The sequence below is a fragment of the Microcebus murinus genome, chromosome 10, assembly GCF_040939455.1.
Source record: "Microcebus murinus isolate Inina chromosome 10, M.murinus_Inina_mat1.0, whole genome shotgun sequence".
Classification (NCBI taxonomy): Eukaryota; Metazoa; Chordata; class Mammalia; order Primates; family Cheirogaleidae; genus Microcebus; species Microcebus murinus.
The window spans coordinates 82127493-82152713 of NC_134113.1; the positions used below are offsets into that span (position 1 = coordinate 82127493).

A 25221-nucleotide genomic window follows, 5' to 3' on the forward strand; every position below is an offset into this window, starting at 1 on the left:
TAAGATTTTGGCAAAAAATTTAAAAAAGCATTTTGTGAGAATTAACTATATAGAATTCACAGTAAAGAGTATTGTATATGCACATTTTTAAGAGACTATTTTTAGGAGCAGTTTAGATTCACAACAAAGTTGAGCAGAGAGTATTAATATAAAAAGTTTCCATTGGCTGGGTGCGGTGGCTCACGCCTGTAATCCTAGCACTCTGGGAGTCCGAGGCGAGCGGATCGCTCGAGGTCAGGAGTTTGAAACCAGCCTGAGCAGGAGCGAGACCCCCGTCTCTACTAAAAAAATAGAAAGAAATTAGCTGGACAACTAGAGGCATATACATAAAAAAATTAGCCGGGCATGGTGGCATGTGCCTGTAGTCCCAGCTACTCGGGAGGCTGAGGCAGGAGGATTGCTTGAGCCCGGGAGTTTGAGGTTGCTGTGAGCTAGGCTGATGCCATGGCACTCACTCTAGCCTGGGCAACAAAGCGAGACTCTGTCTCAAAACAAAAAAAAAGTTTCCATTTACCCTCCACCCCCAGGTATATATAGCCTCCCCATTATCAACAGCCCCCCATTCCCCCCACCCCCCCACCACCCCCAACACCACGACCCCGCCCCTGTCCCCCCCACCTGAGTGGAAACTTTGTTACAATGGGTGAACTACATTGATACATCATCACCCAAGATCCACAGTTAACATTAAGGTTCCCTCTTGGTGTTGTACATTGCAGGTTTTGAAAAACGTATAATAACATGCATTCATCATTGTAATGTCATGCAGAATAGTTTCACAGCCTTAAAAATCCTCTGTGCTCTACCTATTTATCCCTCACGCTCCCCTCGATCCCTGGTAACCACTCATCTTTTCACTGGCTCCATAGTTTCGCTTTTTCCAGAATGTCACATAGTTAGAATGGTACAGTATGTAGCTTTTTCAGATTAGCCTTTTCCACTTATTATTATGCATTTAAGTTTCTTCTCTGTCTTTTTGTAGCTTGATAGCTCATTTTGTTTTAGTGCTGAATAGAATTCCATTGTCTGGATGTATCACAGTCTATGTGTTCATTCACCTACTGAAGGACATCTGGGTTGCTTCCAAGTTTCAGTAATTATGAATAAAGTTGTTATAAACACCAGTGTGCAGGTGTTAGTGTGTATATTTTTTATTATTTGGAAATTGTATGGCATACATTATGTATATCATTAAAATTTATAATAAATTTATGTGCAGATATATATTTATACGTCAGTTTCTGAGTTTTGTTTTTTTTGTTTTTTTTTTTTTTGAGACAGCATCTTGCTCTCTTGCCCAGGCTAGGGTGCCATGGTGTCAGCCTAGCTCACAGCAACCTCAAACTCCTGGGCTCAAGCAATCCTCCTGCCTTAGCCTCCCAGGTAGCTGGGACTACAGGCATGCACCACCATGCCCGGCTAATTTTTTCTATACGTTTTTAGTTGTCCAACTAATTTCTTTCTATTTTTAGTAGAGACAGGGTCTCTCTCTCTTTCTCTCTCTTGCTCAGGGTGGTCTCGAACTCCTGACCTTAAGGGATCTACCCGCCTCGGCCTCCCAGAGTGCTAGGATTACAGGCAAGAGCCACCTCGCCTGGCCAGTTTCTCAGTTCTTAAATACTGGCCAGCATGCACTGCTTACAAGCCATGGTAAATACTTTCTACTTTTACTCTGAGTGAAATGGGAAGCTGCTGAAGGATTTTGAGCAGGGGAGTGAATGACACGTTTAAAGGATCACTCCGGTTGCCGCGTTGAGTAGAGACCCTACCGGAATAGAAGCAGGAAGGAGGAGGCAGTCACCTCTAGGTGAGAGAAGTGGCTTGGATGAAATCCTCCAGCATGATCTGAGCTAGATGAGATTTCTAGAACATCTGTTCTGTCTCTCCGTTCCATTTCACTTGGATAACTCGTGCTTGGGGCATGTGAGAGTGATTCATACTATAGCTCCCCTTTTCCTTGCTCTACTTAGGAACAAATGATAATTAAGTCAGGAGTCAGCAATTAGAGAACCAAATATAACCTTTATTACAGATAGAGGCTACGTTGGAGAATATAGTTTAGTGTGAGAGCAAAAATGAGCGTGCTAACTCCTTATCCTCTAATCTAAGCCTTGGGACTGTGGGGGCTGAGGGAAAACTTGCCTTTTCCCCTGAAAGTTCACTGAAAGATCAACTCAAAACTAAGGCAGATTAATAAAACAAAGAGGATTATTTATTTGTGCACGGGGAGAATGATAGAGTGATTATCCAATGGGATCCAGATATTTTTATAGCTGCATGTTGGAGGGGAGGCAGAGATGAGGTGTATAGGTAATTCTGTTTAGGGGTAATAAAATGTTGTTAGGTAGGATGAATAGATACCTGGGAGAATGAATGCCTGAGGAGAAACAGATTGACTTGTAAATTAGCCTGAGAAACAGGTATTATGTTTAAAATGATCTGGGCCAGGCCGGTTGCAGGCTCGACTTTCTTTCCTGCAATATAGTGAGATAAAGGGAAGGGAAAGGAAGTCCATTGTTCTTTTGATGTGTCAGTCCAGTTTATGCACATAGGGGGAAATCTTCTTCCAATGCCTTTTTATTTCAAAGGACCTTTAATTCAAAATATTCTTTATACCAAGAGTCATATTTTGGGGTGAAATTTCCTGAGCTTCTTTAGGATCTGGGGGTAAGTTAAGTCTGCAGAGTAGATACTTCTACAGAACGGATAGAACAGAGAAAACCACCTATAATTTTTTCTTTTTTCTTATCTCTTTTTTTTTTCATGAATCTAGAAAACAAGGATTTTATAGTATAGTATTGAAATAATCAAATTGTAGGAGATTTTTCTCTTTACTTTCTTCTTTTTCTCTTTTTTTTATTAGAATTTTCCTTTTTTAGGTGATTTTGCACCCAGAGTTTCTATCTTCCACCAGCCCCTTATTACCTATGGACTATGAAGAGTTTGTACGAGGTTGTCATCTTGGAGTATTTCCATCATACTATGAACCGTGGGGTTATACTCCAGGTACGTGACATGTATTGATTGTGGAACGTTTTGGATTTTTGTCAGTATATTGTTTTATTTTTTATGCATATAATATTCAAAGGTGATATGTAATTTCTACTAAGGTTTTGATTTTTCAGTCTGTTTTAAAAATGATTTGGGTTCGATTTATCTCAGGGGTCGATTTTATGCTTTGTAGATTCTGACCTACGAATGAGGGCGAAGATTACTTAGGTATTCCATAGGAAGAGGAAGGACTTTTCTAGTATCTGCAGTCTTATCCAAGAATTTAAATACATAATTTTGAATTCTACAAAAATGGGATACTATAATCTTTACAATAGGACTGACATGAGGACACTGCATCTTGTATCGTAAGGTCCAATTCTATTGTTCTACATTTCAACAAGAATAATTTGCCAACAGTTGTAAAAGCATTAAAACTTCTTTCTTTCTTTCTTTCTTTTTTTGAGACAGCGTCTCATTCTTTTGCCTGGGCTAAAGTGCCATGGCATCAGCCCAGCTCACAGCAACCTCAAACTCCTGGGCTCAAGCGATCCTTCTGCCTCAGCCTCCTGGGTAGCTGGGACTACAGGCATGTGCCACCATGCCTGGCTAATTTATATATATATTTAATTTATATATATTTTTTAGTGTCCAGCTAATTTCTTTCTATTTTGTTAGTAGAGACGGGGTCTCGATCTTGCCCAGGCTGGTCTCGAACTCCTGAGCTCAAACGATCTGCCTGTCAGGACCTTCCAGAGTGCTAGGATTACAGGCGTGAGCCACTGCACCCAGCCAAAACACTAAAATTTCTTGAGAGAAATAGGCAAAGGATTGTTACTTCTTGAAACACATCATAGAAAATGTATTTATCTAACTCCTCAGGCTATCTCCCTTGCGGTTCTAAAAATTGACATTGGCATCAGTTTCACTTTTGCAAAGGTGGTGTCTTCTTACTTAAGAAATGTCTGCATAAATATCTTAAATTGTTTGTAGTAGAGTATCTCTCTTTCGGGGCACCTAAAACACACATTTCACTGATGAACCTGACGCTTTGTTATCGACTTTGTTGTTTGAGTGGGGAAACCGCAGTGCCACAGAACAAAGAGACAGAGTCACTGAAGCCGATATCATCAAAAGGAGTTTTATTGACTAGCTCGAGCTAGTCCGAGTCTCAGAGCGCCAACACAGTGGCCTCTATTCTGACAAGGACCCCCCAACCCCTTGGGTTACGGGTATCCCTTAAGTAGTTTTCTCCCTCCCCCCTTCCACAGTCTTCTTCAGCAGTTTATTCCATCTCTTTTCTGGTTGGCTCTGGTTGGTTCCTCTTACCAGCTGATTGGTTCTGATGTTAGGGCTTTTCTTCTGCATTTTATTTCAGCATTTTACTGCAGAGTCATCCGGTGTTTGGACCCCCTCCCCTTGTCCTGGGGCTTTTCAACCTCTTATCAGGAAATGGCCGGCGGTTACCGCCTTTTGAGGCCCAGCACTCCCTGAAGCCTGTCATGGCTTCACTTAAGCTATATATTGTAAGCTGGCAAGCTGGGGGGGACAGAAGCTAAAATAAGCTGTTAGCTTTGAGCTTTTCTTATAATTTCCATTTCTTACATTGTTCCTGTTATTTCTAGTAAGCAATGCAGTGTACTATTTGAAGTGTCATGGATAGAGGAGCACAAAATCAAATGTATGAGTGACTGGGGCAATGTGGGAAATCATTTCTGTCAGGAAAAGAGAATGTGATAGAACCAGCAGCCAGCTTTCCTCTCAAATGGCATTTTATAGGGTAAAGTTAAACTTAACCACCCAAAATGATAGGGGAGATATCTCTAATGTTTTAAGGTGAGGGCCAAAAAAGATGTTATTATAAAAGATAAGTGTTAATCGACAAAGAAAGGAGTTTGTTATATACTCCCCAGTGAATAAGTCATCCTGTGTTTTACATTAACCAAAGTGAGTTGGTCACTATTCACCTAAACTACTGTTACAGAAATAATGAGACTTCTGGTGGTATAAATTTGGAATTAACATATTAGATTTTTTTAGAATAATCTTTTTATGTGATACCAGGTCTAACTCACTCCAGGAAGTATTCATTAAAGTCTGTTTTGTGTTTTGAGAAAGCTTAATGAATATAAGTACTTATTTAATTAAATTCATCCAATGAACAGATACTAAGCTTACATGGGTACCTGGAATTTTACTACATAGTGTATTAACAGATATTTAATAAAAAATGAGGATCTGTGAATTTTCATGGAGTTGTAGGTAATAGTTTGTACACATATGTGTATGAGTATTTGTCTAGAGAGAATTTTTCTAGAATTTTTTAGAATTTTCATCAGCCTCTCAAAAGGGCTGATAACTCCTGTCCCACCTTTCTTCCCTCCACCACCCCTAAAAAATTAGAGAACCATTGCTCTCTAGCTGAAGAGCTAAAATAAGATGAAATATTTGCAGGGCAAGAGATAAATGTATTTGTAAATACAATTTGTATTATTTTAAATTGTATTACTTCATGAGTAATGGGAAGATTTCCTTTTTTCATCCACCTCCACTCACCAACCAAGAGTAATTCCATAATCAAATATAAATTCCTTGTTAAAAATGAAGACATCCTTGCCAGGGACAGAGGCTTATGCCTGTAATCTTAGCATGTTGGGAGGCTGAGGCAGGAGGATCACTTGAGGCCAGAACTTCGAGACAAGCCTCTGCAAGAGCAAGACTCTGTCTCTACAAAAAATAGAAAATTAGCCAGGCATGGTGGCATGTACCTGTAGTCCTGCAACTCAAGAAGCTCAGATCCAGCAGTTTCTCAGAAAAGATAAAAAAAAAAAAAAAAAAAAAAAAAAAAAAGAAGCTCAGGCAGGAGAATGGCTTTTAACCAGGAGTTTCAGGTTATGGTGAGCTATGATGACACCACTGCACTAGCCTGGGCAACAGAGTGACACCCTGTCTCAAAAAAAAAAAAAAAAAGAAAGAAAAAAGAAAAAGCAGAGAGTGATAAGATTTTTTAAAGACAAATTAGTTATTTTCTGGAAAACAAGTTTTTTTTTTTTTTTTTTTGAGACAGAGTCTTGCTTTGTTGCCCAGGCTAGAGTGAGTGCCATGACATCAGCCTAACTCACAGCAACCTCAACCTCCTGGGCTCAAGCAATCCTCCTGCCTCAGTCTCCTGAGTAGCTGGGACTACAGGCATGCACCACCATGCCCAGCTAATTTTTTCCATATATATTAGTTGGCCAATTAATTTGTTTCTATTTATAGTAGAGACGGGGTCTCGCTCTTGCTCAGGGTGGTTTCGAACTCCTGACCTTGAGCAATCCGCCCACCTCGGCCTCCCAGAGTACTAGGATTACAGGCATGAGCCACCGCACCCGGCCCTGGAAAAGAAGTTTTGACTAAAAACTAAGGGAGGACTGAGAGAGATCATGGGTTCATTAAGCTCCCGAGAAAAGTAAAGCAATATGTACCAAGGGAGATTTATATAGAGGGAGAAGTTGGTCATTTCCAAAATATATTTAACTTACACCCTAAACTTCCCAAGTAATTAAAGACAGGATAGAATGGAGCGAAAACCAAAACCAGCTGGGGTTGGAGAGGCAGTAGAGTATAGTACTTCTGAGCAAGAACTCTGCAGCTGGGAGCCTGGCTTCAAATCCCAGCTCTACCACGAACCCTGGCTATGTGCAGTTGGGCAAGTTATTTAACTTCTCTGTGCCTCAGTTTTCTCACCTGTAAGGTGGGGATAATAATAGCCTGACTTCAGGGTTGTTGAGAAGATTAAATAAGTTAACGAGACATGTAAAGAGCTTAGTCAATGCTTGGCGCAAAGTAAACATTGCTGTTATTAGGAGGACTAGGGCTTTTTCCTCCTTTGCATGGATATAAAGATACAGGAGTTGGTCTGATGCCACGTGTTTGTCTATTTCTCCTGGCAGCTGAATGCACTGTGATGGGTATCCCCAGTGTGACAACGAACCTCTCCGGCTTTGGCTGTTTCATGCAGGAGCACGTAGCTGATCCTACTGCTTACGGTGAGGTTTTTCATCATTAACCCAACCCGGGGAGACATGATCTCTAACCAGACAGAGCACTGGGTCTTTACAGAACCTAACTCTAAAGCTATCCTGATAATTAGAGTTTTTCAATGAAGTGGTTTGTCTAATATTTAAATATATCCTGCTACTATTTGCGATAAAAATATTAGCACATTTGAAATAATGTTTCTCCATAACAGAGAACATTAATGGATACCAGAATTTTATTTTCATATTTATATTCATAGTATTTTTCCTCTATTGTCTGCTCCAGGCAGTCATTCCATAAACATCTTGTATAATTTCAAAAATAAAATGAAAAAGTAGGCAAATGTGAAAATAGTTTCAATACATTTTAGGATTTCTGTATGTACAACGTTTTGTTGAATTATATGGCAGTCGTGACTAAGTGCTGTAATTTACAGTTACAGATTTGTTCTGTTTTTAAATGTGGAAATCTATTCTTAAATATTTTTAAACTGGGCCTATATTATCCTGAATATACTATTTTAAAATTAATAAAAAAATAAAAAAATAAAGCTATCCTGATAATTAAACTAATGTTTATACTTCTTGTGTAATTAAAAGTATATTTAATTATGTGGTCCATAGATAACATAAGAATGCTATTAATATTAAATCTATCACCCAAAAGACAGACTGCAAAAAGAATGTGAAACCTGGACAAACATTTCCTTTTTTTTTTTTTTTTTTTTTGAGACAGAGTCTCGCTTTGTTGCCCAGGCTAGAGTGAGTGCCGTGGCGTCAGCCTAGCTCACAGCAACCTCAAACTCCTGGGCTCAAGCAATCCTCCTGCCTCAGCCTCCCGAGTAGCTGGGACTACAGGCATGCGCCACCATGCCCGGCTAATTTTTTCTATATATATTAGTTGGCCAATTAATTTTTCTATTTATAGTAGAGACGGGGTCTCGCTCTTGCTCAGGTTGGTTTCGAACTCCTGAACTCAAACGATCCGCCCGGCTCGGCCTCCCAGAGAGCTAGGATTACAGGCGTGAGCCACCACGCCCGGCCAACATTTCCTTTTTTTTTAATTTTTTTATTTTACGAACTCTGATTTGGCCCTGGATTCCTAGAAGTGATATTACAATAACCATGGTATTAGAATACATATATTGACCATTATATAGAGAGTACATATATTATTATTATTAAAAGTCAAGTTTGGGCCGGGCGTGGTGGCTCACTCCTGTAATCCTAGCACTCTGGGAGGCCGAGGTGGGCGGATTGCTCGAGGTCAGGAGTTTGAAACCAGCCTGAGCAAGAGTGAGACCCCGTCTCTACTATAAATAGAAATAATTTAATTGGTCAACTAATATATATAGAAAAATTAGCTGGGCATGGTGGCACATGCCTGTAGTCCCAGCTACTTGGAAGGCTGAGGCAGCAGGATTGCTTCATCCCATGAGATTGAGGTTGCTGTGAGCTAGGCTGATGCCATGGCACTCGCTCTAGCCTGGGCAATAAAGCAAGACCCTGTCTCAAAAAAAAAAAAAAAAAAAAAAAGTCAAGTTTGCAAAATTCACATAAGTTGTTTAAGATAGCAGGAGAATTTGCATATCACCATCTATCTGTCCATGTTGCCTAGCCCCAGGAAGAGTTAAAATGGGATGGATTCTTTGCTTACCCATTGCCAATTCCCTGGGACTTTTACACTTACTTGCACAGTCACTGTTCTCTTTCCTTGGGCTAGAGCTGTGGTTTTTCAGCCTTGGCTACACAGTGGCAACATTAGGGAGCCTAAAAAGCACTGATACCCGGGTAGAGTCTGTAGCTCCGTGGAGAATTGGCGCTGATACAGTGTACCTCTAGGCTGTCAGATTGTTTTCAGCAAGATCCACTTTGTTGGCTGTGTGTTGTTGATGGTTGTGAACTGTTAGAAAGTCACAGAAAAAAATAAAGCCTTAGAAGGGAAAAGGTAAAGTTAACGCAATAGCTGATTTAGGGAGTGGATGATGCGAATAGTGTTTGGTGAAATCCAAGAGACAATAAAGAATAGAAGAAATGTTTTGAGATTAGCCCTACTTTTACCTGTTTCTGGCTTTTGTGTTCTTCAGGTATTTACATTGTTGACAGGCGGTTCCGCTCTCCTGATGATTCTTGCAATCAGCTGACTAAGTTTCTCTATGGATTTTGCAAACAGTCTCGCCGCCAAAGAATTATCCAGAGGAACCGAACTGAAAGACTCTCAGATCTTCTGGATTGGAGATACTTAGGCAGAGTAAGGAAGTTTTTGATAAATACAGAGGACTACTTTCCAAATCCCACTGGGCTCTATAGAAGTGCTGTTTCTGGTCATAACCTGTAAAGTTAATTCAATATCATAATTGTTAACATCTCAGTGTTTTCATGTACTTTTTAAACTTAATGTGAGTTTGCAAAGTCCTAAACCCAATTCTTCATGTTTAGTTTGAGTTCATCCATAATAGCAAGTTATCTCAGGATCTAGCACTAATTTTACTATTCTATCATCAATGCTTAACTTGATGCATTACAGGTATGCAGAAGCATTTTATAAAGTTGAAGAAAATATCGAGAGAAAAGTCCCTACTTGGCTTCACTCCAGAGAGATACTGTGGTCATATTCTTCAACTGCAGTGGGGAGTGGGGATAATATTGTTTCTCAAAATGACAAGCATGGGAAATACCTCCTTTCAATAGTACAATAGGTTTATAAACACCCAGATGTTCATGTAGCTTAGCACTGGATGATTTAGTACTAAAATAATCTTCTTTTCCTTCACTTAATGTATCTGCTTGCATATTGCTGAACTTTCCTGGCTAAATGATGGTAGGTGCTGCCATGGGCTGAGTATCTGCACACACTAATGCCAGTGCTCATTACAGTCTGGATGATTAATTTTATTATCTTCATTTTATAATGGAAACAGAAAGACAAACCAATCAGAAGTTATGTTTCTTATCTAAGATCTGAAGCAGGATTTATATCTAATTTGTCTGACTGTTCAGACCCCATCTTTTTCCATGCCAGACTGTTTCCCCGAAGAATGAAACCAGCATTTGCATTCACTTTAGCACTCAACTCAGAGCTCAGTATGCCCACTATGGCTGTTCTCCCCCAACTTTTTGTAGTTTTCTTTCTTTTTTTTTTTTTTTTTTTTTTTTTTTTTTTGCCTATGCATTGAAAAATAATAAGACTATAAACTGCCACTTCTTTTCTAATTTTGAACTTAGAGTAAATATATTCTGCCACTTAAAAAAAAAAAAATATATATATATATATATAGGCTGGGTGCAATGGCTCAGGCCTATAATCCTAGCACTCTGGGAGGCCGAGGCAGGTGGATCGTTTGAGCTCAGGAGTTCAAAACCAGCCTGAGCAAGAGCGAGACCCTATCTCTACTAAAAATAGAAAGAAATTAGCTGAACAACTAAAAATATATATAGAAAAAATTAGCTGGACATGGTGGCACATGCATGTAGTCCCAGCTACTTGGGAGGCTAAGTCGGAAGGATTGCTTGAGCCTAGGAGTTGGAGGTTGCTGTGAGCTAGGTTGACCCCATGGCACTCTTGCCTGGGGAACAGAGTGAGACACTGTCTCAAAAACAAACAAACAAACAAACAAACAAACAAACACAAAAATATACATATTTTACCTGTAGTCCCAGTTACTCAGGATGCTGAAGCAAGAGAATTGCATGAGCCCAGGAGTTCGAGGTCGCAATGGACTATGATGACACCACTGCATGCCAACCCAGGCAACACAGCGAGACTCTGACTCATAAGAACAAAAACAAACAAACAAACAAACAAATACATATTTCAGAACTTGGAGAATAAAGCTTTATATAATAACTTGGTTATTAAGATACCTAACTCTTTTGTTTTTTAACCTATGGATTGGCTTTCTATCGATAGTATTACCAGCATGCCCGGCACCTGGCATTAAGCAGAGCTTTTCCAGATAAATTCCATGTGGAACCCAGATCACCACCAACGGTAAATATTTAACATATTTTTTATTTGTTTGAAAGCAAAATTTCTTATGTATGACAAGTTCTAACAACACCTTTTACTTTGGAAGTAACTAACTACCCAAGCTATTATACTTTTTCATAGGGTTGAGTCAAAGCAAAGAATAGAGAAACGTGCAAATCAGACTATCTCAAAGCCCTTGATTCAGAGTTAGCCTTATTGTATAGGATAAGTAGACAGTTCATTCATGCCATTGGAGAAGCACTTCCAAATGAAAACTCTCTCTGCCTAAATGCTTGAGAAGGCTGTGATAGATATCCGTTCTTCTGGGAGTTGTTCAAAAATAAACTGGGCTGCTTTAACAGAAAGCGAATTTGCTGTCCAAGGAAGTAATTAAATATAGCATGACCACTTGGCAAGAGTAAAATAGGGTAAATCCAAGCACCACAGGAAGAATTGGACTAGATGAGCATTATGTTCCATTCATCAATGCCTACCAAGGAGTCTTCTTCTAAAATCCAACTAGACATTTATGTTCATGAAACTACCATAGGTCATATTTGTCATCAGAATCACTTAGAAAGGGAGAAGACATGAATATAACTTAAAGTAGGGCAGCAGCAGTTATTTCTCTTTAGTGGGATTAGTCCTTGCAGCAATCTACACAGCAGTCCAAGAGCTAAACTTCTTTGGCCTCTCACCCACTAAGGGACAGCTTAGGTACAAGAAGATAAGACCCATACTATTGGCTCCGAGATCCCCCTTAGCTTAGTAGCTCCATGCTCTACAGGTGCCAATATCTCATGGAAATCTCCACAAATAAGCTTCCATACTCCTGGAAAGAAATATGCCTGATTATAAGAATCATCAAATTAAAAGAGTCCCCCAAACTCTGGCTCCCCATCAGGTATTTATAGATCCTTCAATTTCAGATGTAATTTCTCAATTAGGGGTTACTTTTTCCATAAATAATTTTTCCTAATAACACAACTTATATTCTGCCCTCAAGAAGGTGAAAGGGTTTTCTTAATCCCTCAATCTATAAATTCCAACTCCCATGTTTATGATTCTAGCATTCAGGGAGTTGATTGCTTAGCTTATTTAGAGCTGCTCACTTCACTAGTTGATAATTCAGCTATGTTCATCCATTTGTCCACTTATCTACTTATTTATCTACTTATCATATCTAATAAGTATTGAGCACCTTCTGAACCAGGTGCTAAATGCAGGACTCAGCTCTTTTTTTTTTTTTAATATTGCTTACAGGTAATGTATTTGAACCTTAAAATGACTGTACATGTATGACATGACAATAATGTATAAAATAGTTGACATACAAAGTGACAGATATCTAAAACACTTCCATACATTTATCTTCCCATTCGACCACATGCTCTCCTAGAAGGCAGGGATCATGTTTTTTCATCTTGTTTCTTTAGAGGTAGCAGGGTGCCTGCTACATAGTTGGTGCTCAGTATGTGTTTATCAAACAAGTTATTTCAGTAGCCTTAAGTGGAAGAGCAATTTGATTAAAACCTAGTGATGTTTTCTCATTAACTGAAATAATAGCAACTGGTAGACTTTTAGGGTCAACGAAATGACCTGGATTCCAGAATGCCATTTGTCGGTGGCTTTCCATGGCATGTCTAGGCTGCCCACATCCTGCAACTTTGTGGAGAAAATGGCATAGAGACAGAGACTGACAATCTCAGCAATGTAACAGGGCAGTTGAGTTGAAAGGATCCTGAGTCATCACAGACCTACTTCAAATCTCTGCTCTCCCACTTGACTGCTGTGTGACCTTGTACAAGTCATTTGGCCTTTCTAACCCTCAATTGTCTTCTGTAAGGACAAATTTATCAAAGTGTTGTTAAAAAAAGACTAAATGAGATGACATCTATGTAGCACCTGGCACATTTCAGTGCTTAAGAAAGGATAGCTGTGTATTTAATGAATATTTCTTGAGCTTGGTGGTATCAAAATCAAAATGAATCCAAGTTTAATAACATCCAAACTGATTACAGAAGATATCTACCACTTTTTTTTTTTTTTTATTGAATGGACATGCATAGTGTTTACATCACTGAAAACCAAGAAATCATTGTAACATTTGTGTCTTATTTTTGTCTTTAGCAGACAGAAGGATTTAAATACCCCAGGCCTTCCTCAGTGCCACCTTCTCCTTCGGGGTCTCAGGACTCCAGTCCTCAGAGCAGTGACGTGGAAGATGAAACAGACGATGAGAGATACGATGAGGAAGAGGAGGCTGAAAGGGACCGGTTAAATATTAAGTCACCGTTTTCTCTGAGCCATGTTCCTCGTGGGAAGAAAAAGCTGCATGGTGAATACAAGAACTGAATTCCACATGTGCCGAGCAGAGCTAATTTTGCAAGAACAGAGTAAGAATGATTATTTAAAAGAATGAAAATACTACAGATTTCATCATCTTCTTCTAAATATTTCAATGGAATTTACTGTGTGCCTAAAAAGTGGAAGAGATTAAGTAAAGGGCAGCTTTGTAATTTAGAATAAAATCCAAGTTATTCTCCCCACCTCATGTTTCCCCAGTAAATTTAAACACAAAGAGGAGAATTAGTTAAAGGGGGAAGACTGGATGTGTTTTTAAAAATGGTGAACTCAAACAATAAGAATTTTTCTTACTAGTGTTTATTTTAAAATTGTTATTATAATCCTTTGCTTGGTATTTATTCAGCTTCTATACCCCACCACGCAAGTCTCTCATTTCCCCTACCCCAAAATCCTAATCTTAGCCATGAATGTATACTACCTACATATTTTAAATAACTAGTTCTTTATTGGTTATTTTCACTTTTCTCATGGATCAGAACCATGAATTAATATCTAGCTTTAAAAAGACAAAATTCATAAACAAATAGCTGTCTTAGATCCATATCTTGATGCATATTAATGCATATTTATGTCACTTTTGAAATCTAGAATTCATGCCCAAATTAATGATAAATAGATGTTACCATCTGCACTGTACCATCTTACTGTAACAATTTTTCTATTATTTAAATGGAAGGACTTTTTGAAAATTTGGTCAATCTTCCAAAGCTGATAAATGGTTAAATCCAAACGAATAAATACATCAATATTTAATAATTTAACTTTTGTTGATAATGAGTTGTTTAAAAATCTTTTAGACATTTAAATAACATGTGTAAAGCACCTGTCATGAATAGTGCCTAGTGAAGAATAACATTTCAAACTATCTTTTACAAATAATTAGTGGGGGCAAAAAAGAGAGCATCTATTTAGTTATAATAAGGACAATATCTCTAACATATTCTGTGATGTGCTTAGAGACATAGTGGAATGATTACAGTTAAGCAGATTTATGTTTTAAATGTAAATCTAAATTTGGCAAAAACCAAAAACCACATTCAGTCTTGGACTGCTTTTATTGTAACTAAGTAGCCATTCATTGTAACTAAGTAGCCATTCATTATAAGTTCCATTGAGCTTACAGTAAACACTTTGATTAATGTATCAGTTGGCTTTGGTCCGAAAAGATTTTAAAAAGGTTTTGGTCTCGTCAGTGCTGGATCGTTGATGGCAATAATGGAAGAGTTACAACAACATGTCAGATGGTACAAAACCAGTGGAAAACTAATCAAGCTCCCCTGTTGCCCGTTAGCTAGGAAAAGTAGAAGACTATTTGGACACCAGCAATAAATCAGACCAAAATGGAAGATGGTTGCAAATTCACCTTATTTAGAGGTTCAGGAAGAAGGGAAATAAATTGCTTAAAACTTAACCCTTGAAAAATACCCTGTGGATTTGCACAATTAACTCAGCATCTGCAGAACAATTTGAAATACTCTGCACTGGGAAGCAGAAAAATGCGAGATGGATTTATATTGCAAATTCATTTGCTGAAGTGCCAAAAAGATCTCATGATAAAAGAGGGGTTCATGTTACAATAACCATGAAAATGTATCACTAGTAAAGTCACAGAGTGTGTGTATGCAAATAATAGTTTTGATTGGTAATTGGTTGGTCTGTTAGTGTGAGCTATGCAGTAAAATATCTCAATAAAATTTAACATTTAAGTGCTTTTTGCTGAATGAAAGAATAGTTCTATTATGAGGAATGAGTGCAAACGATAGTGCATGTGAAAATTAACTGACTTTGCAAACATCTGGTGTTGAGTGGCGTGTGTAAGAGTCAGTTTCTACTGTATGCTTGGCCCCCTATTTAGACAGCTGCTGCCACTTGACTCCATCCTCCTGCTCAAATCATTTATTTATCCTTTCCCTGAGACTGACAAAGCCTAGTGAGGAGAAACAAATGTGATTGTTAGATGACTCTGTGTCTAGCACAGAGCGCTGTACAGAAATAAATGGTTGCATAAATAAATGGTCTTATTGGGAGAAACAGAGGTGCAAAAAAATGATGCTTTGAAAGCATGTATGTATTCATCAATTGGAGGACAGAAACTATAGAAAATAATGTGTGATGCCTGATCAGCTGACAGCCAGAGATTTTCTTACCGATCGTACCACCTGCTGTGCCCTGAATGTTTACATACGGGCGCTCCTCCACTTATGATAGGGTTACGTCTGGATAATTTCAATGTATGATGGTTCTGTCTGGATGCGGCCCCATCATAAGTCAAGGAGCATACTGATTGTGTATCGACTCCACGCCATCATTAAGTCCAAAAAACTCCTAAATGTAACCACTCTACAATCAATTGAGGAAAATCTGTATTGAAATCCTAATACCCAATGAGATGGTATCCACAAAGGAGGTGGGGCCTTTGGGAGATGATTTAGATCCTGAAGGCTCTTTAGTGCCCTTATAAAGAGGCCCCAGAGAGCTGCCTTGCCCCTTCCACCATGTGAGGACACAGTGAGAAAGAGCCATCTGTGGAAAAATGGGCCCTCACTAGACACCAATTCTGCCAACACCTTGATCTTGGACTCCCTGGGCTCCAGAACTGTGAAATATAAATTTCTGTTTTTATAAGCCACCCAGTTTATGGTATTTTGTTTTAGCAGCCTGGGGAGACTAAGACACTACCCTTTCCTTCATGATAAGTGTCAGAGTGAACAGAGAGATGAGAGTATGAAATGTTACAAGTGCTCTACTCATAGTTTTCCAGGGGACAAGGAGAACTCAGAAGAGACACTGGTCAAGTCTACTTAGGGAGGTCCAACAAAGAGGCTTCATGGGATGAACCCAGATTTCTCTGAAATACAGTGGGTGACACAATTACCCATCTTGCATGGTGGTCGTGAGGATCAAACCAAATTAGAAACGAACTCTTCCTAAAGGAATTTACAGTCCAGTATGAACAGACTGGACTGTATGAAGTTCTATTACCAACCTCCCTTTCTCCTGAGGCTGAGCTAAAATAATGTAACCCAAGGTTGACAGGATACACAATTTCATTTCTCATAACTGGGTAAAGAAGAAATGGGAGCTGCAGGCTGATTTGAACAAGCCAGGGCTTCTCTGTCCTCTTCTCTCCTCTCAGAATCACAGTGGTGGTGTGGGGAAAGCGGAGGCAGCTACCTGGAAACCCAGGAAGACAAAGAATAATTGAGAGCCCTGGATGGAGGCCAGATACCACAGGGGAGGTGGGATACAGAGGACAGGTAGGGACAGAAAGAGGCTGAAAGTCCCACCTGGAGGCCACGAGGTATTCTAGTACCTGGGAATGCCTTGAAGATAGAAATTTCCCAATTTTAAAACACAAGCCATACAGTATGAAAGCTTTTTGATCTATGATCACTTATATAAAAATATAGGAATAGAGAATTGCAAAGACATCCTAAGATAGTTGAAAAGCAAACTGGGGAGAGGGACCTTTGTAATTTAAAAGCACATTTGTATGGCAAAACATTCAAGAAATTCTAGTACTTATAGTACTTAGAGCTATATTTTAGCAGCCATTGGTCATTTAGATAGATAGCTTTTTTTTTTGAGAATGAATGAGTCTCACTCTCTTGCCTGGGCTAGAGTGCCGTGGTGTCAGCCTAGCTCACAGCAACCTCAAACTCCTTGGTTCAAGCGATCCTCCTGCCTCAGCCTCCTGAGTAGCTGGGACTACAGGCATGCACCACCATGCCTGGATAATTTTTTCTATATATTTTTAGTTGGCCAATTAATTTCTTTCTATTTCTAGTAGAGATGGGGTCTTGCTCTTTCTCAGGCTGGTCTCAAACTCCTGACCTCAAGCATTCCTCCCTCCTTGGCCTCCCAGAGTGCTAGGATTAAAGGCGTGAGCCACCACACCTGGCCTAGATAGCTTTTTAAAACGTTGTTTAGTATGAAATACTTGAGATTGTTCTGGGTAGTTATAGGAAGAATTATTTCATATGATAGGTGTTAAAAGCATTCTTAGAATAAACAATATTTAAATAGTATGTACAAATTTATGTCTGATGAGTAAATAATTTTCAATAAATTGGACATATGCACTACCTAATAAATCAACTTTAAAATCAAATCAGAATTAATGACAGGTGCCTATTATAATACCACACAAACTTTTAATACTCACATATTATTTTTGGACAGAGATTAATGTTACATTAAGTTGAATTCAGTTTCATTATTCAATTTTGAAACAAGATACAGACAAATCTTACAAGCAGGGTTTTGATTTTTTAACACAGTGAAATTGCAATTCCAAGTTACAGAGACATTCACATAAAGATATTCTTTGGCTAAAAAATAACAGCTATATACTGATGACAATAAGAATTAACAATACGTTCCACTTATAACATTTATCAGTCACAATTCTGAATGGATTAGATAAAAATAATTAACATGATGGTCATATTATAATTCCAAATAAATATATTATCATGCTTGCTGTAGGGGTGTGTGTGTGTGTGTGTATATGTACATATATATATATATACATTCATATGGTATTGAATCCACATTGACTTTGAAAAGGAGTAAATTAGGCATATATTACCATGCACTTATGTTATCTGGGTGCCTTTATATAATGTTATGATGTCACATCAAGGCTAGAGCTCTAGCCATTTAGAGGAAGCAGAGTATTTGCATCTGTTGAGTCTGTTTGGTCCTGGAAAATGGATTCCTTTTAAAAAACTGGTTTGTTTCATTTATGTGGTATATACACAAGCAGAGTACGTTTCCACCAGCTTATTTCCCAGTACCATTTAGATCTATGTTTCTAAACAGAATTCAGGGATATTTCCAAAGAGTGCAAGGGGAGCTCTGGATCTTCAGTGAACCTGCCACCTCGCCGGCTGTCCTCTCTCTCAGCAACCACACTGAAGTGTTCTTATCACAGGGCTTCTCCCCAGTCATCCAATTTCCCTTCTGAAAAAGTTATTGAACCTGGATGAACCACAGAGAGACGTCCTCTCCTTTTTCCCATCCTGCCATGCTTGCCACCCTCCTCCCAGTGGGAAAAAGGGGAAACAGAGAGGGAGAATCTCTCTCGAGTGACAACAAAGTGCAACTGGGATGAAAAAACCAATAACTCAAGATCAAGACAGGTACTGGCTGTGTAAGAGAAGGCAAGAACACTTCAGAGTGTTCAGCCTTATCATTATAAATGCTCTAAAAAACTCAAGAGTAAGACACAAGGTGATCTAAACCTTTTGGTGATCTAAACAGGACCTGAAGCAATGGAAGAAGGTGATGATGTTCTCAGCTAAGAACTCTACATTTCTTTTGCTTCTGAAAGAATAAAACTAGCTATGCACATTCCTAAGATTACAAATGGAATAAGAAGGGTCCAAGGGTTTTATTCATGTGGTTCATGTTTTCAACAGAATAGAACTGTAATTGCACATAATCTGGTATTTCTTCACCAGTTTAGCAGACTGCCCTCCAGGTATCTGGTTTGATCAAAGTTGTCTTCTTCATCTGTAAGAAAAAAGAATTTTACTTAAGCACATATTCTGTATTTTATTAAAAAAAGAGTAAAAGGTGAAATGAAGAGAACCTCAGGAAATAAACATTTAACCCCCTCAATTATATTAACTCGTAGACTCTGCTACTGAAAACTTTCCCCAAATGGGTTTGGATTTGTTTGGTTTTAAAAACTTTCCCCTCGGGTTTAGATAGATCGAGAAGTTCCAATTTTACATCTGAATCTTTATAATGAATGAAACTACAACATGATATATTTGAGGGCCACATGCCTTGCTCTGATAAATTGCCTCCTGTCTAAAATATCCATCATTACAATCATTCACTTTCGTCAAAGGACTGTCTCTATTGTCTGTTAAAATGCATCTTACTTGGGGAAGATAACATGGGAACACATTTACAAATTTTCCTTTATTAGGTGAGCTAGAGGTATGGGGAGGAAATGAGACAAAAAGAAGAGGCAAAAATCAGTTGAGTGTTCCAAATCTTGAATTTAAAAAAAATTTTGCCTTGGATACAGCATCCCATACGTATTATCCAACTGTTCCTCACCTAGCTTTCTAATATCTAATATCTGTTTTCTCTTAACTCTGCAGCTTACTTTCTTATACCAAATTCCCTCTAAACCAAATTCCCTTTCAGACAGGGCCCAGCAGCAGCAACTTGTGTCACTGGGCAGGAGCCAAGGGGAAATCTTGTGAGCCACTGCTTAATGCTCCCTGCGTTCTGTATTCTTACTAACCATTCTGCTATAGTTGATGCTCTGATTACTCCTTTCCTGGAACTTTGCATTCTTGATTCTGGGATACTCTATTATTCTGCTTTTCCTCTTACATTTCTCCCTGCTCCTTTTAATATCCCTTTACTAATACTATTTCCCCCTTCTTCCCTTGCATTTTGGGTGTTTTCCAAAGCAAATCTTTTATTATCTGTCCTTCCTCTGCTATATCTAAGCCCTGGGGGATGGGGGGAATTTCCATTTTCATGGTTTTAACCTTTATGAACCATCTCTGAATTTCCAGTTGTTTGCAAACCTGACCAATCATAAGAACGATGCGGGGGAAATTCTTAAGGATACAGATTCTGGGGCCTCACTCGTGTCATACAGAATCAGAATCTCTGGACCTAAGGCCAAGAAATCTGTATTTTTCAGTAAGCTCTCCAGGCATCTCTGAAGCAAGAAGTCCACAGATAGACAGTGGAGAACCACTGACCTATAAGCCTTTATTCACTAAAATATGTCCCTTTGACCTTGAATTGAACCCTTCTCCATATCCACAGAAATTTTCATTCCTTATTATCATCTTCACCATTGTAAACTCTCACACACAACACATTAAAAATGTGCTTCACTTTGGATTCTCTTTTATATCTTTAGTGAACAGGGATCCCATGTTTTCTTCTTTCCCTTGTGGCTCAGAGTCTCTTTGTCCACTCCCACTGACTGACTGCACCTCCTCACTTCACTCCTGTATTATTTTCTGGTTTCTTATGGGTTCCCCACTCCAACTTTTTCTCTTTGATAGAATCCATTTGACAGCTGGCATAGCATAACTGAAAGAGCTGTAGAGTAGCACAGACTTGAGCTAAAATCCCAATATCGCTTCTTACTCTCTGCATGGCCTTAAGAAAGTAAATATACCTGTTGAAGTCTCAGTTTTCTGAGCTATAAAGATTAGCAATAACATCTGACACATAGTAAGTGCTCCCATATTGCAGCTGTTGTTATTTCTCTTATTGTTACCCTATGTGTCATAACCAGACTCTATCTTTACTCTGCCATGTCTCTGCAGAAAATCCATAGGTCATCCCATTCATTCTCCAATAAAAATCAAGTTACCTTCTGTCTTCACCACAGTTCCACTATATACCTCTTACATGATGGTGGACAAGTTACTTCATCTTTCTGTGCCTTTATTTCCTCATCTGTAAAATGTGGATAAGAGTGCCTACCTCCTAAGGTTATTATGACGATTAAATGTACACATCCAATATCGAGTGCTTAGAACAGTGCCTGGCCCACTGCATTATAGTAAGCACTCAATCATTATTAGCTAGTAGTAGCAGTGGCAGTAGCAATAACTCTATCATAACCACTACTCCTCTGTTCCATGATTTCACTGACTGTTTACCCTATATTTTCATTGCAAAGGCCTGCTTTTGCTTAATCTACTTTCTTCTCTGCCTGCCACAGTGCATGGTACATAACAGGCAGAAATACTTATTTGCTGATTGATATAATCCTCTTTATGCCCAAGTTAGCCATGGCCTTGCTCTGAGTTCAAAAGACCTCTTTATCCCACTCTCTTCTACTTGCCTCTCATAGGTATTTTTTGACAACAAAGCCAACGCTTGAAGCCAGAAAGTCTCTTCTGTTCTCTTCCCATTTCCCACATGGCCCATTTAATACTAGGAACAGGGCACATAAGATTTCTCCAACTTACAACAGACGTTTCTGGTATAAAGAAAAAAAAAAAAAAAAAAAAAAAAAAAAAGATTTCTCCAACAGCAAAGATGTCAGAAAACTAGGCCAGCAGCATGTGTTTTGACCAAAAGACCACACACTATATGCATTTTAAAAAAATATTTAAAAATTTAAATTATGGGCCGGGCGCTGTGGCTCACGCCTGTAATCCTAGCTCTTGGGAGGCCGAGGCGGGCGGATTGCTCAAGGTCAGGAGTTCAAAACCAGCCTGAGCAAGAGCGAGACCCCGTCTCTACTATAAACAGAAAGAAATTAATTGGCCAACTGATATATATATATAAAAAATAAGCCGGGCATAGTGGCACATGCCTGTAGTCCCAGCTACTCGGGAGGCTGAGGCAGAAGGATCACTCGAGCCCAGGAGTTTGAGGTTGCTGTGAGCTAGGCTGACGCCACGGCACTCACTCTAGCCTGGACAACAAAGTGAGACTCTGTCTCAAAAAAAAAAAAAAAAAAAAAAATTTAAATTATGTCTTTAAAAAAATCAAAGTTAAATTTTAATTTTTTAAATTAAATTAAAAAAATTTAAATTTAAATATGGCATCATTATAATTTTTTGAAAGAGAACATTCTAGGTTTATTTATTATGCTTTGAAGACTTTTTAATAGTCATACGAATTATATACCTTGTTTCAAGGGTTTTTATAGAGACCTTGCACATGGGTACATCATTACTTCATTATAAGCAGCAGAGCTGGGATTTAAAGCCAGGATTTTTAGATTCAAAAGACTTGTTTGACCCATTACCAAGATGCCTTAATTTAACTAGTAGTTTTAATGCTACCTGGACAGAGTGCCTCTATTTGAAGATTACATCTAATCCTGATACAGAAGAAGCTATAAAAACAATGAAAATTGCACAGGCTTAGAATTAGAACTGGGCCGTATCTATTGGAGTGAACCATATGAGACTGCTGTGTTTATAAGTAAAAAACAATTGACTTCTAGCAGTTTCATTTTGGTTTAACTTTTAATAGTGAGCAATTGGATTTGTGGTTATTTAATCTTTTTGACCTTAGTTTGTTCAACCATAAAACAATGAAGATGGACTTTGAGCTCTTTCAGTTTTAAGAGTTCTAAAAGAAATAAAGATTACAGTAGCCTATGGATTGTGAAATGCATATAAAATTCCCCAGACTCACCCACAGAAATGTTTTTATATTCTTGGGACTCACTTTAATGAGCAATATACTGGTCTTCACAGAATAAACATCTGTGTGAATTTCTGGGTGGGTAGGGGTAGGAGTTATAAAAATCAACACAAAATCCCAAAAGTAAGCACAGATACTCTGTCCTGCAGTTGAAAGAGGTCACTATACTTGTACCTTCTCGTGGTTTCTGTAAGGAAGCCAGTAACAGGGCTGCTGTCTCTGGAAGAGTTAGCAGTTCGGGATTTGGGCTTCGTCTTTCTGGAGAAACAAAAATGTATACAGAGTCTGTTAGTATTGAAATATTCACATAGGCAAATCCTACTCTAGTATGCCATAATACTAAAAATACCGCTATGAAATAGATTTTTGACCCCTAAGCAAAAGGCCCCTTCCACAGAAGACAGATTTTTTATAAATTGAAACATTTCACATTTCTCTCAGAAATGGCCTACAAGTGGTTAGGTTGAGTATACGTTCAGGGTATGGATGAGAATTTTAAAGATTAAGACAAAAAGCCCATGAGAAATGTCCCTCTTCACGGTTTAAAATGGGACGTCTGGACAAAAGCTTTAGGTGTTTTCCTGCACAAAGCCTGTATTATGTCCGCTCTTGTTACTTTCAAAGCACTTTGAGATAATAATCTACATTCTTGGCCACATATGAGGTGATTATTTGACTCAACAAGCACCCGATAAGTGTTCAAAGTTATTTCAAACCTAAGTTGACAAAAGACAAACGGTTCTAGTTCAACACAAACCACGATTTTCAACCTGGGGGCAACTGAAGTGGGAAAGCAAACCTTACCCTCATAAAATAAATAAAAAGCTTAATTACACTGCAAGCTTGAAGAACCTAAACAAAAATTTGTTAAGCATCTACTCTGTGCTCAGCACGATGTTTGGTATTTTTCAAAATAAACATACTTTTTTATTTTTAGCATTTCAATCTTTAAAATTGTATTAAATTGTACTGTGATTGTTTTTTTTTTTTAATCCAATGGCATGAAAAGGTTTATCGTGTAAAAACAACAGTCCGTGGCTCTATTCTTCATGGCCCCTACTTAATTATTTTTGATTTTGAACCTTTTGATAGCTCTTTCTAGTAATATGACTTGGATGCACGTATTTGAAGTTCTGAGGTGAGTTCCTATTTTTTATTCCTATTATTTTTATTATTATTATTCCTATTATTTTTATTATTCCTATTATTATTTTAATAATGATAGTGTTTAAGAAGAAACTGAATACATCCTACATAAACGCGCGGGCACACTTTTGGAAGCACTCGCACAGTTCTTTCCATTCTTCCCCCCCTCTGGGATAAGCCCCCAGGCCTGGCCTAGAATAAGTGACTCCCTGGGGACGTCAGCTCTCCGGGCGGGGTGGACAGGTGCGCCCCAGCCTCCGCCCCGGCCCTGCCACCGTCGGCGCGCGGCCGCACGTGGCGATCCCGCGCTCGATCCCGCGCTCGCCCGGCGTCCCCGTCGCTGCTGCCCGCCTGGCTCCCCCGGCTGACCGCGGCCCACCCCAGGCCGCGTCTTGCCGGTGGGGAGGGGAGGCGCTCGCTTTCGGCGCCACGTCTGAGCGAGCCCTGCCCTCGCCACCCACCCCGCTCGAAGTCGCAGGGTCGGCGCCCTCGCTCCCCTTTGTCACTCACCCGGCAGCGGCCGGTCCGAGAGGTCCTTCCTCCGGCTCTGGTCGGAGATGAAGCGGCGCCCCTCTGCAAAAGCGACACCCGCGTCTCAGCGCCCGCCCGCCCGGCCGGCCGGGACAGTCGCGAGTCGCGCTGGGCTGCAGGGCTCCCGCGCTCCGAGCCCCGCGCCCTGCCGGACGCCGGGGGGCGCTTTGGAGCGGAGGTCACCGCAGGGGTCGCGCGCCCGAGCCCGGGCGACGGTTTCCCAGGCAACGCCAGAGTTCCCCCAAGTGCGCCAAGAAACGGCAACCCTCCAAGTTTGGGGTGGGGGATTGCTAACAAAACCAGGGAGTCTTTCTCCCTCCCGCCGCCCTCCCTCCCCCACCTGTCTCTTTTATGAACCGAGCGGCCGGGACGGCCACGATTATTTAAGGGAACAAACTCTCGACATTTTTCGCTCTCCCTGAATACCGTTCACGGTATTCACGCCCGCCGAAGGCTCCTCCGTTACCGTGGCAGGGAGAGCAGAGAGGGCTTGCAACTTACGTGCCCCTTTCAGGTAGAGCATGGCTTGAGGGGTCCAGTTCCTTCTCTCGAACAGTCCCTGTAACCCGGGGAAGAAGACAGAAACATTGCAGCCCACTCCTCTATTAGAGAAAGAGGGAAAAGAAAGAAAAAGTTAAAAAAGAGAAAGAGCAGAGTGGGGCACACAGCGTCCACTTTGCATTGCATTACCTGCGGAGCGCTGCTGGAGTTTCCCAGGACAGAAAACACCAGGAAAAGAGCCAAGATTGTTGCAGCCAGACTTTTGAGTCCCTGCATAAAACGATCAACCAAAGAGGGTCATTTCTGTGCGGGTGGGATCTTGTGCTTCCTTCCTGGATGCCTGGACGATAGAAAAACTCCTTCCTTCTCACTGTGTTCTGTTTTAATACTCAGTAGGTAGAGGTGTTTCCCCAGTCCACCGTCTAGTTAATCTATAAGATTCTACTTAAAAAAAAAATTATTTGGAAATACGTTATTTTCATTCCGTTACCCACATAAGGAATTGAGTAAATGAGTGAATTTTTTTCTTAGCAA

The 25221-nt window shown here is 39.6% G+C and overlaps 2 protein-coding genes across 2 annotated transcripts in view; one reads left to right on the forward strand and one right to left on the reverse strand.

Annotated features, from left to right (window-relative positions):
• Positions 1–15061, forward strand: part of GYS2 (glycogen synthase 2) — a 74822-nt gene extending 59761 nt beyond the window's left edge. Inside the window, exons 12-16 of the mRNA XM_076007610.1 lie at positions 2880–3006; positions 6927–7022; positions 9101–9264; positions 10924–11004; positions 13114–15061. Of these exons, the coding sequence (XP_075863725.1) occupies positions 2880–3006; positions 6927–7022; positions 9101–9264; positions 10924–11004; positions 13114–13338 (693 nt within the window). The 3' untranslated portion in view covers positions 13339–15061. The remainder of the gene's footprint in view (positions 1–2879; positions 3007–6926; positions 7023–9100; positions 9265–10923; positions 11005–13113) is intronic.
• Positions 15062–18726: 3665 nt separating this feature from the next.
• On the reverse strand, positions 18727–24829 carry SPX (spexin hormone). Its single transcript, XM_020287586.2, has 4 exons — positions 24688–24829; positions 24166–24228; positions 22684–22767; positions 18727–18867 (listed from the first exon to the last, which is right to left on the reverse strand). The coding sequence occupies exons 1-4, from the start codon at positions 24707–24709 to the stop codon at positions 18809–18811; spliced, it is 228 nt and encodes a 75-aa protein (XP_020143175.2). The 5' UTR covers positions 24710–24829; the 3' UTR covers positions 18727–18808.
• Between the last annotated feature and the right edge of the window lie 392 nt (positions 24830–25221).